The sequence below is a fragment of the Tachyglossus aculeatus genome, chromosome 26, assembly GCF_015852505.1.
Source record: "Tachyglossus aculeatus isolate mTacAcu1 chromosome 26, mTacAcu1.pri, whole genome shotgun sequence".
NCBI classification, from domain to species: Eukaryota; Metazoa; Chordata; class Mammalia; order Monotremata; family Tachyglossidae; genus Tachyglossus; species Tachyglossus aculeatus.
This window is the reverse complement of record NC_052091.1, coordinates 7,359,580-7,380,172: the sequence shown is the minus strand read 5'-3', so window position 1 is coordinate 7,380,172 and position 20,593 is coordinate 7,359,580. Positions and strand designations below refer to the sequence as shown.

Here is a 20,593-nt window from a genome sequence, read left to right as displayed (position 1 = left end):
CGCCCAAGAGCGCATGCGCGCGCCGCCAACGGGCCCCGCCCCACACCGCGCACGCGCAGCCAGGAGGACCCACCCGTCGCGCGCATGCGCACGCCGCCAGGCGAGTCCCTCCCCACACCGCGCACGCGCAGTCAATCAATCAATCAATCAATCAATCGTATTTATTGAGCGCTTACTATGTGCAGAGCACTGTACTAAGCGCTTGGGAAGTACAAATTGGCATCACATAGAGACAGTCCCTGCCCAACAGTGGGCTCACAGTCTAAAAGGGGGAGACAGAGAACAGAACCAAACATACCAACAAAATAAAATAAGTAGGCTAGAAATGTACAAGTAAAATAAATAAATAAATAAATAGAGTAATAAATATGTACAACCATATATACATATATACAGGTGCTGTGGGGAAGGGAAGGAGGTAAGATGGGGGGATGGAGAGGGGGACGAGGGGGACAGGAAAGAAGGGGCTCAGTCTGGGAAGGCCTCCTGGAGGAGGTGAGCTCTCAGCAGGGCCTTGAAGGGAGGAAGAGAGCTAGCTTGGCGGATGGGCAGAGGGATTGGGGGCATTCCAGGCCCGGGGGAGGACGTGGGCTGGGGGTCGATGGCGGGACAGGCGAGAAGGAGGTACGGGGAGGAGATTAGCGGTGGAGGAGCGGAGGGTGCGGGCTGGGCTGGAGAAGGAGAGAAGGGAGGTGAGGTAGGAGGGGGCGAGGGGATGGATGGACAGCCTTGAAGCCCAGGGTGAGGAGTTTCTGCCTGATGCGCAGATTGATCGGTAGCCATTGGTGGTTTTTGAGGAGGGGAGTAATATGTCCAGAGCGTTTCTGGACAAAGATAATCCGGGCAGCAGCATGAAGTCTGGATTGAAGTGGAGAGAGACACGAGGATGGGAGATCAGAGAGAAGGCTAGTCGGGAGGTCCACGCCCCACAGCGCGCGTGCGCGTGCCGCCAGGAGGTCCCCTCCCACAGCGCGCACGCGCTCGCCCCGCTTTAAGTCTGGGTTCGAATCCCGCCTCCTCCATCATCATCAATCGTATTTATTGAGCGCTTACTATGTGCAGAGCACTGTACTAAGCGCTTGGGAAGTACAAATTGGCAACATATAGAGACAGTCCCTACCCAACAGTGGGCTCGCGGTCTAAAAATTAGTCTCCAATTAGTAATGATAATAATGTTGGCCTTTGTTAAGCGCTTACTATGTGCAAAGCACTGTTCTAAGCGCTGGGGGGGATGCAAAGTGATCGGGTTGGCCCACGTGGGGCTCACAGTCTTCATTCATTCATTCAATCGTATTTATTGAGTGCTTGCTGTGCGCTTAGAACAGTGCTTGGCACATAGCATCACAGTCTTCATTCATTCATTCAATCGTATTTATTGAGCGCTTACTGTGCGCTTAGAATAGTGCTTGGCACATAGCATCACAGTCTTCATTCATTCATTCAATCTTATTTTTTGAGCGCTTAACTGTGCGCTTAGAACAGTGCTTGGCACATAGCATCACAGTCTTCATTCATTCATTCAGTCGTATTTATTGAGCGCTTATTGTGCGCTTAGAACAGTGCTTGGCACATAGCATCACAGTCTTCATTCATTCAATCGTATTTATTGAGCGCTCACTGTGCGCTTAGAACAGTGCTTGGCACATAGCATCACAGTCTTCATTCATTCATTCATTCATTCAATCGTATTTATTGAGCGCTTACTGTGCGCTTAGAACAGTGCTTGGCACATAATATCACAGTCTTCATTCATTCATTCAATCGTATTTATTGAGCGCTTACTGTGTGCTTAGAACAGTGCTTGGCACATAGCATCACAGTCTTCATTCATTCATTCATTCAATCGTATTTATTGAGCGCTTACCGTGCGCTTAGAACAGTGCTTGGCACATAGCATCACAGTCTTCATTCATTCATTCAATCGTATTTATTGAGCGCTTACTGTGCGCTTAGAACAGTGCTTGGCACATAGCATCACAGTCTTCATTCATTCATTCATTCAATCGTATTTATTGAGTGCTTACTGTGCGCTGAGAACAGTGCTTGGCACATAGCATCACAGTCTTCATTCATTCAATCGTATTTATTGAGCGCTTACTGTGCACTTAGAACAGTGCTTGGCACATAGCATCACAGTCTTCATTCATTCATTCAATCGTATTTATTGAGCGCTTACTGTGCACTTAGAACAGTGCTTGGCACATAGCATCACAGTCTTCATTCATTCATTCAATCGTATTTATTGAGCGCTTACTGTGTGCTTAGAACAGTGCTTGGCACGTAGCATCATAGTCTTCATTCATTCATTCATTCAATCATATTTATTGAGCGCTTACTGTGCGCTTAGAACAGTGCTTGGCACATAGCATCACAGTCTTCATTCATTCATTCAATCGTATTTATTGAGCGCTTACTGTGCGCTTAGAACAGTGCTTGGCACATAGCATCACAGTCTTCATTCATTCATTCATTCAATCGTATTTATTGAGCGCTTACTGTGCGCTTAGAACAGTGCTTGGCACATAGCATCACAGTCTTCATTCATTCAATCGTATTTATTGAGCGCTTACTGTGCGCTTAGAACAGTGCTTGGCACATAGCATCACAGTCTTCATTCATTCATTCAATCGTATTTATTGAGCGCTTACTGTGCGCTTAGAACAGTGTTTGGCACATAGCATCACAGTCTTCATTCATTCATTCATTCAATCGTATTTATTGAGCGCTTACTGTGCGCTTAGAACAGTGCTTGGCACGTAGCATCACAGTCTTCATTCATTCATTCATTCAATCGTATTTATTTAGCGCTTACTGTGCGCTTAGAACAGTGCTTGGCACATAGCATCGCAGTCTTCATTCATTCATTCATTCATTCAATCGTATTCATTGAGCGCTTACTGTGCGCTTAGAACAGTGCTTGGCACGTAGCATCACAGTCTTCATTCATTCATTCATTCATTCAATCGTATTTATTGAGCGCTTACTGTGCGCTTAGAACAGTGTTTGGCACGTAGCATCACAGTCTTCATTCATTCATTCATTCATTCATTCATTCAATCGTATTTATTGAGCGCTTACTGTGTGCTTAGAACAGTGCTTGGCACATAGCATCGCAGTCTTCATTCATTCATTCATTCATTCAATCGTATTTATTGAGCGCTTACCGTGCTCTTAGAACAGTGCTTGGCACATAGCATCACAGTCTTCATTCATTCATTCAATCGTATTTATTGAGCGCTTACTGTGTGCTTAGAACAGTGCTTGGCACATAGCATCACAGCCTTCATTCATTCATTCAATCGTATTTATTGAGTGCTTACTGTGTGCTTAGAACAGTGCTTGGCACATAGCATCACAGTCTTCATTCATTCATTCATTCAATCGTATTTATTGAGCGCTTACTGTGCGCTTATAACAGTGCTTGGCACATAGCATCACAGTCTTCATTCATTCATTCATTCAATCGTATTTATTGAGCGCTTACTGTGCGCTTAGAACAGTGCTTGGCACATAGCATCACAGTCTTCATTCATTCATTCATTCAATTGTATTTATTGAGCGCTTACTGTGTGCTTAGAACAGTGTTTGGCACATAGCAAGCGCTTAACAAATACCACAGTTATTTAAAATGATTATGATCATTTCCTCTCTTTACCCCCAGCACAGTCCCAATCAATCAATCAATCAATCAATCGTATTTATTGAGCGCTTACTGCATGCAGGGCACTAGACTAAGCGCTTGGGAAGTCCAAGTTGGCAACTTATAGAGACGGTCCCTACCCAACAGTGGGCTCACAGTCTAGAAGGGGGAGACAGAGAACAAAGCAAAACATATTAACAAAATAAAATAAATAGAATAACCATGTACAAATAAATAAATTAATAAATAAATAAATAATAAATAAATAAGATAATTTATTTAATTATTTAATTTTATTTAATTAATCCCCATTTTACAGATGAGGTAACTGAGGCTCAGAGAAGTTAAGTGACTTGCCCAAGGTCACACAGCAGACATGTGGTGTTGCCGGGATTCAAACCTATGACTTCTGACTCCAAAGCCCGGGCTCTTTCCACTGAGCCACGCTACTTCTCTAACCATGCTGCTTCTCAATCAATCAATCGTATTTATTGAGCGCTTACTGTGTGCAGAGCACTGTACTAAGAGCTTGGGAAGTACAAGTTGGAAACATATAGAGACGGTCCCTACCCACCAGTGGGCTCACAGACTGTAAAATCAATCAATCAATCAATCAATCGTATTTATTGAGCGCTTACTGTGTGCAGAGCATTGTACTAAGCGCTTGGGAAGTCCAAGTTGGCAACATATAGAGACGGTCCCTACCCAACAGTGGGCTCACAGTCTAAAAGGGGGAGACAGAGAACAAAACCAAACATACTAACAAAATAAAATAAATAGAATAGATAGGTACAAGTAAAATAAATAAATAGAGTAATAAATATGTACAAACATATATACATATATACAGGTGCTGTGGGGAAGGGAAGGAGGTAAGACGGTGGGGATGGAGAGGGGGACAAGGGGGAGAGGAAGGAGGGGGCTCAGTGTGGGAAGGCCTCCTGGAGGAGGTGAGCTCTCAGTAGGGCCTTGAAGGAAGGTAGAGAGCTTGCTTGGCGGATGTCGGGAGGGAGGGCATTCATGGGTTCGAATCCTGCCTCCTCATAGTCTTCATCCCCATTTTACAGATGAGGGAACTGAGGCATAGAGAAGCGAAGTGACTTGCCCAAAGTCACACAGCAGAGAAGTGGTGGGAACTTGGGAACTTGTACTTCCCAAGCGCTTAGTACAGTGCTCTGCACACAGTAAGCGCTCAATAAATATGATTGAATGAATGAATGAAAGACCTCTGACTCCCAAGCCCAGGCTCTCGCCTCTAAGCCACGCTGTATTGTACTCTCCCAAGTGCTTAGTGCAGTGCTTCACACACAGAAAGCGCTCAATAAATACGATTGAGTGAATGAATGTGCCTCGTCTGTATTTATACCCGATATTATTTAGACCCATTATTTCCAGGTTTGCAGCTGCAGGGTAGTCAGTTGGGTGCATGATACTGGTTGGCAAAGTGTGACTTACTTAGGGAAAATTAAACCTCTGCCAAGCTGCCTCTGTCCAGTGGTAAATTCCCGCTGAGTGGAGGCAGGGCCCCGTCAGGGCCGAGGGCCTGAATCAGCCTTAGAGTATAATTACTGGAAGAGGCTGCAATAAATGAGTAGAATTTGTTCTTTATGTCACTGCACTGCTTTCCCTTCCTTTGGCATTTTTGCCACCATCATAAAAATTCCTTTCCTAGGGGCACAGCACCCCTACTTTCTGAAAGACCTCACGTTTCAAAGAAAGGATGTGATTTCAAGGAGCTTTCCGGGATCCGAAGCAGCGGGGCTGGGAGTCAGAAGGTCATGGATTCTCAGCCCTGCTCGGCCCCTTGTCTACCGTGTGACCTTGGGCAACTTACTTCACTTCTCTGGGCCTCAGTTCCCTCATCTGTAAAATGGGGATTGAGACTGTGAGCCCCACGGGGAACAGGGACTGTGGCCAACCCATTTGCTTGTATCCACCCAAGTGCTTAGGACAGTGCCTGGCTCATAATAATAATAATGATGGCATTTGTTAAGCACTTACTATGTGCGAAGCACTGTTCTAAGCACTGGGGGGGATACAAGGTGGTCAGGTTGTCCCACAGGGAGCTCGCCGTCTTCATCCCCATTTTACAGATGAGGGAACTGAGGCTCAGAGAAGTTAAGTGACTTGCCCAAGGTCACACAGCAAATATTGGTGGAGCCAGGATTAGAACCCATGACCTCTGACTCCCAAGCCCGGGCTCTTTCCACTGAGCCACGCTGCTTCTCATGGTGAGCGCTTAACAAATCATTATTATTATTATTATTATTATTATTATTAAGTGCTGTCGAGTAATTTCCGATTCATAGCGACTCCATGGATATATTTTCTCCATCATCATCATCATCAATCGTATTTATTGAGCGCTTACTGTGTGCAGAGCACTGTACTAAGCGCTTGGGAAGTACAAGTTGGCAACACAGAATATTCAGAATATCCAGAATATCCTGTCCTCTGCTGTAATTCACAACCTTTCTAACCGCTCCTCAATTATCGTTGTCGTGGTCTCTATACATTTAGCTGCTGGTCTGCCTCTTCCTCATTTTCCCTGGACTTTTCCTGGCATTAGTATCTTCTCCAGAGAATTAGTCCTCCTGATTATGTGTCCAAAATATGCTAATCTACCATTATTATTATTATTATTATTATTATCCTCTGTCCAAAATATGCTAATCTACCATTATTATTATTATCCTCCTGATGGAAAAGCACCTTGAGGAATGAAAAGTTCTTCCAAAGAGGGAGTAGAATCAATCAATGGCATTTATTGGGCACTTACTGTGCACAGACACTGTATTAAATGCTCAATCAATCAATCAATCAATTGTATTTATTGAGCACTTACTGTGTGCAGAGCACTGTACTAAGCGCTTGGGAAGTACAAGTCGGGAGAGTACAGTACACTAAATTTGATAGACACGATCCCTGCCTTCAAGGAGCTTACAATCTCGTCGGGGAGGCAGACACAAAAATAAATGACTGCTGGAGGAAGCAGAATATAAGAGTATTCATTCATTCATTCAATCGTATTTATTGAGCACTTACTGTGTGCAGAGCACTGTACTAAGCGCTTGGGAAGTCCAAGTTGGCAACATATAGAGATGGTCCCTACCCAACAACGGGCCCAGAGTCTAGAACTTGTACTTCCCAAGCGCTTAGTACAGTGCTCTGCACACAGTAAGCGCTCAATACAATTGATTGATTAGAAGGGGGAGACGGACAACAAAACCAAACAAGTGGACAGGTGTCAAGTCATCAGAATAAATAGAGGTAAAGCTAGATGCACATCATTAACAAAATAAATAGAATAGTAAATATGTACAAGTAAAATAAATAGATTAATAAATCTGTACAAACATATATACAGGTGCTGTGGGGAGGGGAAGGAGGTAGGGCTGGGGGAATATGTACATAAGAACTGTGGGGCTGAGTGTGGGATTGACTATGAAGTGCTTAAAAACTGCAAATCCAAGTGCCAGGGTGACATAGAAGGGAGAGGAAATAGGGGAAATGAGGGTTTTTTTGGGAAAAAAGACTGTGAGCCCACTGTTGGGTAGGGACTGTCTCTATATGTTGCCAACTTGTACTTCCCAAGCGCTTGGTACAGTGCTCTGCACACAGTAAGCGCTCAATAAATACGATTGATTGATTGATTGAAAGGCCTTTTGGAGGAGATGTCATTTTTAATTAGATTTTGAAGGCGGGGAGACTGGTGGTCTTTTGTATTTCAAGGCGGAGGGAGCTCTAGGTTAGGGGGGAATGTGAGCGAGGGGTCGGTAGCGAGATCGACTAGACGGAGGTAGAGTGAGTAGGATGGCGTTAGAGGAGCGAAAAGTTGCGGCCGGAAATCGGGGAGATAAGATAAGAGGGGGCAAGGTGACCTTGTGCTTTCAAGCCAACGGGAAGGAGTTTCTGTTTGATGTGGAGGTGGATGGGCAACCCCCCGAAAGGTCTTGTGGAGCGTGGAAACAGTGACCGATTGTCTTCAGGAAAACGATCCAGTGGGCAGAGTCAAGTTTGGACTGGAGTGGAGAGAGGCAGGAGGCAGGGAGGTCATCATCATCATCATCATCATCATTAATCGTATTTATTGAGCGCTTACTGTGTGCAGAGCACTGGACTAAGCGCTTGGGAAGTCCAAGTTGGCAACATATAGAGACAGTCCCTACCCAACAGTGGGCTCACAGTCTAAAAGGAGGAGACAATCAATCAATCAATCAATCGTATTTACTGAGCGCTTACTGTGTGCAGAGCACTGGACTAAGCGCTTGGGAAGTCCAAGTTGGCAACATATAGAGACGGTCCCTACCCAACAGCGGGCTCACATTCTAAAAGGGGGAGACAGAGAACAAAACCATACATACTAACAAAATAAAATAAATAGAATAGATATGTACAAGTAAAATAAATAAATAAATAGAGTAATAAATATGTACAACCATATATACATCTATACAGGTGCTGTGGGGAAGGGAAGGAGGTAAGATGGGGGGATGGACAGGGGGACGAGGGGGAGAGGAAGGAAGGGGAAGAGGAAGGTCAACAAGGAGGATGAGGAGGCTCAGGATGGAGACGAGGCCGTGGGATTTGGCAAGGACGATATCACTGGTGACCTTAGAGCAAAGCGTTGGGAGAGGAAGTTTCCAAGTTTCTAAACTGTTCAGAGTGTCCTGTTAAGGAGAATTAATGATTGATCAGCGTAAGCAATTTTAGTGCCCGCCTTAATTTTGATTCAAATGAAATGTTCCTAGACTTTGTATTTACACATCTCTTGAACTCTGATTTGGTGATGCTGGAAGAGAAGATGTTTGGTTATTCTATAACCAGAAGTGTGAGATCAAAGTCACAGGGGAATTAGATACTGTTGATAAGTCTGAAGTACACTTGTGGCTCAATGGAAAGGCTTTGGAGTCAGAGGTCACGGGTTCAAGTCCCGACTCGGCCAGTTGTCAGCTGTGTGACTTGGGATAAGTCACTTAACTTCTCTGTGCCTCAGTTACTTCATCTGTAAAATGGGGATTAAGACTGTGAACCCCCCGTGGGACAACCTGATCACCTTGTAACCTCCCCAGCGCTTAGAACAGTGCTTTGCATATAGTAAACACTTAATAAATGCCATTATTATTATTACACTAAAATACCAGAATCAGATTACTGCTTCTTCGCAGAAATCCTGAAGGAAAATATTATTAAATTACTGCTACTTTTATCTGGTTAAATAGTCCACCTCTTTGCCAAGGATTCCCAGACTATTCAAGCAATGAGTGCATTTTGAAATAACACATTTTGCCACGCTAAACTGAAGTCCACGTGCTAATATTTATTTTGTTAATATGTTTTGTTTGGTTCTCTGTCTCCCCCTTCTAGACTGTGAGCCCACTGTTGGGTAGGGACCGTCTGTATATGTTGCCAACTTGTACTTCCCAAGCGCTTAGTACAGTGCTCTGCACACAGTAAGCGCTCAATAAATATGATTGATGATGATGATGACGATGAGCCCACTGTTGGGTAGGGACCGTCTCTATACGTTGCCAACTTGTACTTCCCAAGTGCTTAGTACGGTGCTCTGCACACAGTAAGCGCTCAATAAATACGATTGAATGAATGAATAATATTTTATATATATGGCTATGGATCCTCCTTTAGGACCGCATGAATGCAGTGAATCACGAAACAGAAAAGGAGAGCCAAGAGTCATACTGTAAAAAAATAATGACTGATAAGGATCTGTGGACTGAATCAGTAGACTGACATAGGGACACGCCCTGGTGAAAATCTCAGATTCACAATTACCCTAAATTGCTGACGCCGACACAGACTGAAACATAGAGTTTTTTTTTAAGGAAAAGCAAAAATCACCCTTGCATCTCTTCGTCATTTGCTACACGCCCTCTGACGAGCAGCTGGTTTTGATTTCCACGAGAGTTATTGGGTAGGGCCGGTGGAGTTTCTGGGGACCCCCCGTACCCCCACAACTCCTCACCCTCGAGGGACAGGAACCGTGTCTAATTCCCGTTAACTGGCCAGTGACGCTCTTTCATGTTCAACCAGTTGATTCTTTGGGGCACAAATTGGCTGGCTTCGACTGAAAGCTGTTGTTCGAAATTGTGGTGACAAGGATTTGTCTGTCGTACGTTTTCCTTTGCCCGCCTCTGAATGGCCAGACAGTTGGTCTGATCAATAACTGCGGCCTGGAGGTCCCAGGTGTTCTGTGATGCCCCGCCAATCTGCAGCCTGCCTGCCCTCTGCCAATCAATCAATCAATCAATCCATCAGTGGTATTTATTGAGCACTTACTATGCATCGAGCCCCGTTCTAAGCGCTTAGGTTAGGACAATAGAACAGAATTAGCAGACACGTTCCCTGCCCATACCGAGTTTACAGACTTGAGAGGGGAGGCAGACGTTAATATGAATAAGTGTCATTTATAATATACCATTTAAAGGTATGTACCTAAGACCTCTCTCCCATAATAATAATAATAATTGGCATTTGTTAAGTGCTTACTACGTGCAAAGCACTGTTCTAAGCGCTGGGGAGGATACAGGGTGATCAGGTTGTCCCACGTGGGGCTCACAGTCTTCATCCCCATTTACAGATGAGGTAACTGAGGCCCAGAGAAGTTAAGTGATTTGCCCAAGATCACACAGCAGACATGTGGCAAAGTCGGGATTCGAATCCATGACCTCTGACTCCAAAGCCCAGGCTCTTTCCACTGAGCCACGCTGAGCCAAGAATTCCTGCTCTCCACCAGGAGGGACAAACAGGAATCTTATTAACAGCATATGTAAAGAAATGGAAGTCAATAACAAATGCGGGTGGACAAGATCACACTTACAGGAGATTAAGGAAATTAAGGGAATATCTCGCCCGCAGATTGGCTTTGTCAAAAGCAAAGACGTACCGACGATAAATGAATCCGGTGGAATCAAACAGAGATGGGAAGAATACACACAGGAACTACACCAGAAAGACAGCACTATATAAGAAGTACTTGAGGAAGCTCCTTTTGAATTAGAGGCACTCCTCATCGGAAAGTGAAATTAGATCAGCTTTATTCTGCCACGCCAAAATTATGTCAACAGGCCTGGCTAACCACTCAATGCCCATCTGATTGGAAGAGATCAGTTTGTATTCCAATATTGAAGAAAGGAGATACAACTAAATGCGACAATTATCGTACAGTTTCCTTGATCTCCCATGCCAGCAAGATACTGCTAAAAGTGTCGAACGGAGGCATGTTAAAGCAGGATTCCGGAAAGGACGAGGGACGCGAAATATTATTGCCGATGTCCGTTGGACCAGCTCGTCACTTGTCTGCTGTGTGGCCTTGGGCAGGTCGCTTCACTTCTCCGTGCCTCAGTTATCTCATCTGCAAAATGGAGATGCAGACTGTGACACCCATGCAGGACGGGGACGGTGTCCACCCCGATTTGCTTGTAATAATAGTAATTATAATTACGGTATTTGCTAAGCGCCATGTGCCAGACACTGTTCTAAGTGCTTAACCCCCGTGCCTGGCACAGAGCAAGTGCTAAACAAATACCACAATTATTATAATAATCATTAATAATAATAGTTACTGAGCACTGCGGTGGATACAGGCAATCTGAGTTGGACATGGGGTCTCACAGTCTCAATCCCCATATCACAGATGAGGTAACTGCGGCCCCAGGAAGTGAAGGGACTTATCCAAGGTCACACAGCAGATAAGTGGCGGAGACAGGATTAGAACCCATGACCTTTTAACTCACTGGCCTGTGTTCAGACCACTACGCCCGGCTGCTTGGCACCTAAACCCGCCCTTGTTTTCCTTGCCCAGTTTGGCTCCTCTCAGGAGTGGCGCTCACCCTCTCTGGCCAAAGTGCCCGTCTCCTGTAGCCCGCAACCAGCCCGTGTTGCAATCTTCAGGGTTTACTTTCAGGGGAAGCGAAGAGCTGTAAAAAGCGAGTTTGCTTCCTAAAGATCCCTCTCCCTTCTAGGACGAGTGGTTAAATATTGATTCCACTGACAGCGACACACGTACAAGGATCTCAGCCTCATAGTGAGTCAAGGCAGCCCCTCCCCGACAACTTCTGACCCCCTCCAAGGCCCATATGGGGGTCTGGAGGGATGGGACGGGGGTGCTCAGCATTGTCACTCGTTAAATGGCACTTTGCGGGGGAAGGAGAAATGAGATCCACAAGGTCTGACTAATCTTTTCTCTTCCGACTGGAGGCCCCCGCTAGTGATAGGATAACGAAGCCACGGAAGACTTCAGAGTTCAGCTTAATAAAGAGGTCACTCACCTCAAATTGTAAGGGGAAACTCCAGGATTGGGTGTGTTGCTATCAGCGGAGCGTGGCCTTGGGGTTTAGGATTTATAAGGATGGTTCCAGCAAGGAGAGATCTTTGGAGCCAGGATTTGCCTTCTGGTGGGTCAAGGAGGGAAGAGGAGGAACCCTTTCTCTGCTCTGAACTACCAGAAATCAGGTGAGTTTCCTTCTTGTTCTCTTCCCTCAGATGATTTGCTTTTCCGCTTGGCTCCACGGTGGAGCAATAGTAAAGCACTTAACGGCTACAGATAATTATCATTAATTATTATTAGTGGGGGAAGACAGCCACAAACCGATCTATAGAAGAAGGGAAAGGAAAAAGAGATGTGCGGCTAAATAACTGCTTCAGTAGTAGGGTTCGCAAGTAGATTTGTGCAAAAGTCCTGCAGGCGGGTGTGAGGGAATAATAATAAAAATGGTAATAATAATAATAAAAGGTATTTGTTAAGCACTTACTATGTGTCAAATTCTGTACTGAATGCTAGGGGAGGTACTAGGTTAACAGGTCAGACACATGAGCCCGCTGTTGGGTAGGGACTGTCTCTATATGTTGCCAACTTGTACTTCGCAAGCGCTTAGTACAGTGCTCTGCACACAGTAAGCGCTCGATAAATATGATTGAATGAATGAATTTCCTGGAGCTCACAGTCTAACAAGGAGGGAGAAAAGATTTTGAATCCCCATTTTACAAACGAGGAGACTCAAGCCCAGAGAAGTGAAGCGACTTACCGCAGATCACGCAAGTCAGTGAAGCAGCGTGGCTTAGTGGAAAGAGCCCGGGCGTGGGAGTCGGAGGACGCGGGTTCTAATCCCGCCTCCGCCACTTGTCTGCCGTGTGACCTTGGGCAAGTCACGTAACTTCTCTGGGCCTCAGTTACCTCATCTGTAAAGTGGAAATTAAGACTGTGAGCCCCAAGGGGGACAGGGACTGTGTCCAACCCATTTTCCTGGAATCTACAAATACCACAATTATTCATTCATTCATTCAGTCGTATTTATTGAGCGCTTACAGTCTGCAGAGCACTGTACTAAGCGCTTGGGAAGTACAAGTTGGCAACAGATAGAGACGGTCCCTACCCAACGGCAGGCTCACGGTCTAGAAGCGGGCTTTATTACTTACTGGTACATGGCAAGTTCCTGATCGATACCAATTGATCCCATAGATTGACGGATTGATTCCTTCTTAGCAGGAGAGGCAGAGGAAGGTCTGAGGGAGATTTTACCACGGGAAGACAGAGCACAGAGCCTGGAGGGGCCCACCTGCCCTGGGCCATGGACGTCGGAGAAATGCAGCTCGGGCCTACCCACGCCGCGGGCCTCTCTCAGGAAGAATTGGAGCAGATGCGGTGGTATTACAGGACGGAGGATCGTAAGTACACACTTGTCACGGCCCCCTCTCCGAGCCCGACCTCACGACCCCAGCCCTCGGACGCCACCTGAGAGTTCCCAGTCGGGCCCGAGGGGATCCCAAATGGCGGCCTCCTGCTCTGTTCGCTCTCTGAAGCCTGCTCCCCTTTTCAACCCAGTGCTCCCAGTGAAAAATCGTCCACGCTGCCGCTCCTTCCCCGTGGTGGAGGCGGAGCGGTCATTTCAGGGGGACACAGGATTGCAATTTCTGGGGCAGGCAGGGCCCTCGTCAGGACTCTCAGTAAAACATTTCGCCGAGCGAAAGCATGGCTTCCACATCTGGACAGAGGCTGAGCTCGCCTCAAGCGAGCCCAACCGGTCCCTAGCCTCAGTTTCCTCACCCCTGTCCATCCTTTCCTCAGAGGAACATCACGAGGGCTAGCGTATTCCGGTCATTTTCCGAAAGCTTCCAGCTCTCCGGAAGTGAAGGGAGTCTTGAGCCTCCATCCTGACGTTTAAGGTCCTGCCCGAGGGGATGTCGTGTTCATGGGCATCGCCGAGGACCCGGGGCGGGAGCGGGCTGACGGTTAAGTCTGTCACCTCCCGGCATCTGATGGCTCTGTCTGTGCTTTTAGACTGTGAGCCCACTGTTGGGTAGGGACTGTCTCTATATGTTGCCAATTTGTACTTCCCAAGCGCTTGGTACAGTGCTCTGCACATAGTAAGCGCTCAATAAATACGATTGTTGATGATGACGATGATGCTTTTCCTTCAGCCACCCCTTGGAACTACTCAATGCTGGTCCTCGCCTGTTTGGTTTTGGTGATAGGACTCTCTCTCCTGGGAACTAACATCAGGAACAACAGGTGAGGAGGATTGGGTCTTGGGCCTTCGGGAATCTCCCGGGCGGCCCGGCTCCCAGAGGAGAGCAAGAGGCCGAGGACTTTGGCCCAAATCCGAGCCAGGGTCCGCTTCCTTTCCTCCTTTCCTTCTCCTGACATGGCCCCTGGGCTCCCCATCCTGACAGGACTCTAGACTGAAAGCTCGCTGCGGGCCGGAAATGTGGCTGTTATAGTGTTGTACTGTCCTCTCCCAAGCGCTTAGTCCAACGCTTTGCACACAGTAAGAGCTGAATAAATGTCAGTGATTGCTCGACTGTGAGCCCACTGTTGGGTAGGGACCCGTCTCTATATGTTGCCAACTTGGACTTCCCAAGCGCTTAGTACAGTGCTCTGCACAAAGTAAGCACTCAATACGATTGATTGATTGATTGGTTGATTGATTGGACTCAGTCTCTGTCCCACATAGGCCTCCCACTCTTAATCCCTCACTGGTAAAATGGGGATTAAGACTGTGAGCCCCATGTGGGACAACTTGATCACTTTTTATCTCCCCCAAGGCTTAGAACAATGCTTTGCACATAGTAAGCACTTAAGAATTACCATGATTATTATTATTATTACTAATCCCCATTTTCCAGATAATAATAATGATGGCATTTATTAAGCACTTACTATGTGCAAAGCACTGTTCTAAGTGCTGGGGAGGTTACAAGGTGGTCAGTTTGTCCCATGGGGGGCTCACAGTCTTCATCCCAAGTCCAAGTTGGCAACAGATAGAGACAGTCCCTACCCAACAGCGGGCTCACAGTCTAGAAGGGGGAGACAGAGAACAAAACAAAACATATTTAACAAAATAAAATAAATAGAATAGATATGTACAAGTAAAATAAATAAAGTAATAAATCCGTACAAGCATATATACATATATCCAGGTGCTGTGGGGAAGGGAAGGAGGTAAGGCGGGGGGGTGGAGAGGGAGAGGAGGGAGAGAGGAAGGAGGGGGCTCAGCCCGGGCCTGGGATTCAGAAGGACCTGGGTTCTAATCCCTGCTCTGCCACTTGTCTGCTGTGTGACCTTGGGCAAGTCTTTTCACTTCTCTGGGCCTCAGTTACCACATTTGTAAAATGGGGTTCAAGACTGTGAGCCCCACAGGGGACAGGGACTGTGTCCAATCTGATTAGCTTGGATCTACCCCAGTGCTTAGAACAGTGCTTGGCACAAAATAGGTGCTTAATAAATATCATCATCATTATTATTATTATTACCAACTCCCCAAAATAGGCAGGCAAGAGCACTCTGTGTCCAGTGCTAAGGACTTGAGAGCTAGGGGAAATTGGCCCACTAAAAGTTGGATTTTATTATCATCATCATTATTATTATATTTGATAAGCGCACATACTATGTGTCATTCATTCATTCATTCGATCGTATTTATTGAGCGCTTACTGTGTGCAGAGCACTGTACTAAGCGCTTGGGAAGTACAAGTTGGCAACAGATAGAGACGGTCCCTACCCAACAGTGGGCTCCCAGTCTAGAAGGGGGAGACAGAGAACAAAACAAAACATTTTAACAAAATAAAATAAATAGAATAAATATGTACAAATAAAATAAATAAAAGCATCAAACACTATTCTAAGCACTGGGAGAGATATGAGTTAATTGGTTGGACACAATCCCCGTCCCAGGTGGGGCTCACAGTCCAAGTAGGAGGAAGAACCGGTCTTTAATCTCCATTTTAGAGACGAAGGAACTGAGGCACAGAGACGTCAAGAGCCCGGGCTTTGGAGTCAGAGGTCATGGGTTCAAATCCTGGCCCCGCCAACTGTCAGCTGTGTGACTTTGGGCAAGTCACTTCATGTCTCCGTGCCTCAGTTGGCTCATCTGTAAAATGGGGATTAAAACTGTGAGCGCCCCCCGTGGGACAACCTATCGCCTTGTAACCTCCCCGGCACTTAGAACAGTGCTTTGCACATAGGAAGCGCTTAACAAATACCATCATTATTATTATTCTTATTAAATGAGTTGCCCTCGGTCGCTCAGCAAGGATTAGAACCAACCAATTAATCATATTCATTGAGCACTTACCATGTGCAGAGCACTTTACGAAGCGTCCGGGAGAGGAGGCTATAACAGAGTCGGGAGGCGCTAAGCACTTGGGAGAGTCAGACAGAACAATATAACAGAAACATTCCCCGCCCACGACCGATCAAGAATGAGGGTGACCATACAGTCCACTATATCGTCAATCGTATTTATTGAGCACTTACTGTGTGCAGAGCACTGTATTAAGCACTTGGGAGAGTCAGACAGAACAATATAACAGAAACATTCCCCGCCCACGACCGATCAAGAATGAGGGTGACCATACAGTCCACTATATCGTCAATCGTATTTATTGAGCACTTACTGTGTGCAGAGCACTGTATTAAGCACTTGGGAGAGTCAGACAGAACAATATAACAGAAACATTCCCCGCCCACGACCAAGAATGAGGGTGACCATACAGTCCACTATATCGTCAATCATATTTATTGAGCACTTACTGTGTGCAGAGCACTGTATTAAGCACTTGGGAGAGTCAGACAGAACAATATAACAGAAACATTCCCCGCCCACGACCGATCAAGAATGAGGGTGACCATACAGTCCACTATATCGTCAATCGTATTTATTGAGCACTTACTGTGTGCAGGGCACTGTATTAAGCACTTGGGAGAGTCAGACAGAACAATATAACAGAAACATTCCCCGCCCACAACTAAGCAAGAACGTCCTTAGAACGAAGATGACCATATAGTCCACTTTATCAGTCAATGGTATTTATTAAGCGCTTACTGTGTGCAGAGCACTGTGGTGAGAGTTTGGGAGAATACAACATAATAAACAGCCACGTTCCCTGCCCACAGTGAGCTTACAGTCTAGACTTCTAGACTGTGAGCCCACTGTTGGGTAGGGACCGTCTCTATGTGTTGCCAACTTGCACTTGCCAAGCGCTTAGTACAGTGCTCGGCACACAGTAAGCGCTCAATAAATACGATTGATTGATTGATTAGACAGTCCGGGACGGAAGCAGCGTGGCCCAGGAGCCGGAAGGACGCGGGTTCTAATTGCCTGCTGTGGGACCTTGGGTATGTCATGTAACTTCTCAATGCCTCAGTTTGCTCATCTGCAAAGGGGAGTATAAGATGGCAACCCCATGTAGGACGGGGGCTGTGTCCGACCCAATTTTCCTTGGATCTACCCCAGTGCCTAGTAAGTGCCTGGCACATAGTAAGCGCTTAACAAATACCACCATCAGCATCAGACATGAGTGGGCGCCCACCTGCAAAATGTCAGAAGAACAGAGCAGTGTCTACAGTCAGGGTGCCCTATCCTGCTCCCTCCTCCCGCCCCCCCAGAACCTCTGGTTCACTGATCAATCAATCAATCGTATTTATTGAGCGCTTACTGTGTGCAGAGCACTGTACTAAGCGCTTGGGAAGTCCAAGTTGGCGACATCTAGAGACGGCCCCTGCCCGACAGTGGGCTTACGGTCTAGAAGGGGGAGACGGACGACAAAACAAAACATATTAACAAAATGATCATGCTTGGTAGGCCACGTCTGGGCTGGATGGACCACGTTTAGTCCTCTATCTGTATGATTTCCCCGTCCCCATCCCCCTCGCCTTACCTCCTTCCCCTCCCCACACCACCTGTATATATGTTTGTACGGATTTATTACTCTATTTATTTGTACATATTTATTTTATTTTGTTAATATGTGTTGCCTTGTTGTCTGTCTCCCCCTTCTAGTCTGTGAGCCCACTGTTGGGGAGGGACCGTCTCTAGACTTGGACTTCCCAAGCGCTTGGTACAGTGCTCTGCACACAGTTAGCGCTCAATAAATACGATTGAATGAATGAATGAATATCTAGGAACCAGGACACTTTGGGATTTGCCATCCAGTTGTCCCAAAGTGCTGAGGGATTTCACTCCGGCTCCCTTCCCTCTCCTCCCGATCCCCACTCACGGCCGTTGGGAGCGAAGGAAGGAGGAAGAAGGGACCCAATCTAGCACCGTGTCCGGTCTCGGCTCCCAACGTGATGGGACTCTTCACCCCCCGCCGCTTTGATCGATCAACAAGTAGCACGGCCTATGGGTAGAGCCCGGGCCTCGGGATCAGAAGGACCTGGGTTCCAGTCCCGGCTCTGCCGCCTGTCTGCTGGGTGACCTTGGGCGAATCGCTTCACTCCTCTGTGCCTCGGTTCTCTCAGATAAATAAATAATAATAATGATGGTATCTATTAAGCGCTTACTATGTGCAAAGCATTCATTCATTCATTCAATCGTATTTATTGAGCGCTTACTGTGTGCAGAGCACTGTACTAAGCACTTGGGAAGTACAAGTTGGCAACATCTGGAGACGGTTCTAAGCGCTGGGGAGGTTACAAGGTGATCAGGTTGTCCCACAGGGGGCTCACAGTCTTCATCCCCATTCCACAGATGAGGTAACCGAGGCACAGAGAAGTTGAGTGACCCGCCCAAAGTCACGCAGCTGATCAGTGGCGAGGCAGGATCAGAACCCAGAACCTCGAACTCCTAAACCACAATTCTTTCCACTCAGCAATGTTACTTCTTTAAATAATAATGTTAAATGTTATTTAAGATGTAAAATGAGGATTAAGGCTGTGAATCCCATTGACTGTGTCCAACCCGAATTAGCTTGTATCTACCCCAGTACAGTGCCTGGCGTGTAGTAAGTGCTTAAGAAATACTAAAAAAAAAATCAACCGATCAGTGATATTTACCGAGCGCTTACTCTGTGCAAAGCACTGTACTGAATGCTTAGGAGAGTATGATACACTCTCCTAAGGAAAGTACAAGGAAATACAAGGAAAGTAGACACTTTTCTTGCCCGCAGGGAGATTTCCATCAGAGTCCCCGGTCCAGGCCTCAGAGCCCTGAAATCCAGCCATCTTATCACACGACTTCGGAACCGAATCCGGCCTCCGAGCCGGCTAACGTCCCGTCTTTTTCTCCCTCTGCCTTTTCCCCCTTAGAAATCGGAAGACACGGGCAAGAGAGAAGCAACGGGAGAAGGCGTATCCCCAGAGCTGCTCTGAGCCTTCTAAGGACAGCGAAGACTTAAATAACGTAAAAGAAGGTTTCCTTTCGGAAGAGCCAACGCCGGACCGGGTGATCGAGTTGAAGGAGAAACAATTGACCGGTGTTAACGAGGAATCAACGGAAGCAGATGTCTAGTGAGAGTTGAAGGGGTTTGACAAACAGAAACCGGAGCAACATTCTACACACCAAGCCAGTTCCACAGCCGGGCACTTTGAAGGGCCGAAATCTCCAGCTTGACGTGAATTTGATGGCGTTTGTGGCCTTTTTTTAGACTGTGAGCCCACTGTTGGGTAGGGACTGTCCCTATATGTTGCAACTTGTACTTCCCAAGCGCTTAGTACAGTGCTCTGCACACAGTAAGCGCTCAGTAAATACGATTGATTGATTGATTGATAGTGAAAAGGGCCCGAGCTGGGTTCTAAATCCACCTCCGCCACTTGCTGCCGTGTGGCCTTGATAAAAGCGCTTCGTTTCTCTGTACCTCAGTTTCCTCATCTGGAAAATGGCAATTCAATACCTGTTCTCCTTCCCAGACTGTGAGCCCCATGCTGGACAGGGACTGTGCCTGACCTGATTATCTTCTATCTGCCCCGGGGCTTGGTACGACGCTTTCATTTCAATCGTGTTTATTGAGCGCTTACTGTGTGCAGAGCACTAAGCGCTTGGGAAGTACAAATCGGCAACTTATAGAGACGGTCCCTACCCAACAACAGGCTCACAGTCTAGAAGGGGGAGACAGACAACAAAACAAGTAGACTGGTGTCAATACCACAGTAGGTAAACTAGGCTAAAGAACCCTAACCCCCAACAAAGCTTGAGGAAGAATGATGCATTTTGGTGAAATTAGTGCACCGCATTTTTAACGTGCTTGCTTACGGTTATAACTTATTCATAAAGTTACATTCAGGCTTGGCGGTTTGCCCTTTTAGGCACAAGCTATATTCATAATAATGGTAATAATAATAATAATAATGGCATTTATTAAGCGCTTACTATGTGCAAAGCACTATCCTAAGCGCTGGGGAGGTTACAAGGTGATCGGTTGTCCCACGGGGGGCTCACGGTCTTAATCCCCATTTGACAGATGAGGTAACTGAGGCCCAGAGAAGTGAAGTGACTTGCCCAAAGTCACACAGCTGACAATTGGCGGAGCCGGAATTTGAACCCATGACCTCTGACTCCAAAGTCCGTGCTCTTTTCCAGTGAGCCACGCTGCTTCTCTACTTCATGCATTCTTTCGATCGTATTTATTGAGCACTTACTGTGCGAAGAGCCCTGTACTAAGCGCTTGGGGAGTACAAGTCGGTAACATATAGAGACGGTCCCTACCCAAGGGCATACT

General features: G+C 46.5%; 1 protein-coding gene across 1 annotated transcript; it reads left to right on the top strand.

Annotated features, from left to right (window-relative positions):
* The first annotated feature begins 13,148 nt into the window (after window positions 1-13,148).
* SLC51B (solute carrier family 51 subunit beta) lies at window positions 13,149-19,578 on the top strand. Its single transcript, XM_038767345.1, has 3 exons — window positions 13,149-13,324; window positions 14,078-14,168; window positions 19,185-19,578. Exons 1-3 carry the CDS (start codon window positions 13,228-13,230, stop codon window positions 19,384-19,386), a joined length of 390 nt encoding a protein of 129 aa, XP_038623273.1. The 5' UTR covers window positions 13,149-13,227; the 3' UTR covers window positions 19,387-19,578.
* Window positions 19,579-20,593: the final 1,015 nt, after the last annotated feature.

Excerpts from the sequence above, each read along its gene's own strand:
- SLC51B (XM_038767345.1), top strand. The coding sequence starts at position 13,228 with ATGGACGTCGGAGAAATGCAGCTCGGGCCTACCCACGCCGCGGGCCTC. Across the intron at positions 13,325-14,077 it reads GTATTACAGGACGGAGGATC|CCACCCCTTGGAACTACTCA; the intron begins GTAAGTACACAC and ends CTTTTCCTTCAG. Across the intron at positions 14,169-19,184 it reads ACTAACATCAGGAACAACAG|AAATCGGAAGACACGGGCAA; the intron begins GTGAGGAGGATT and ends TTTCCCCCTTAG.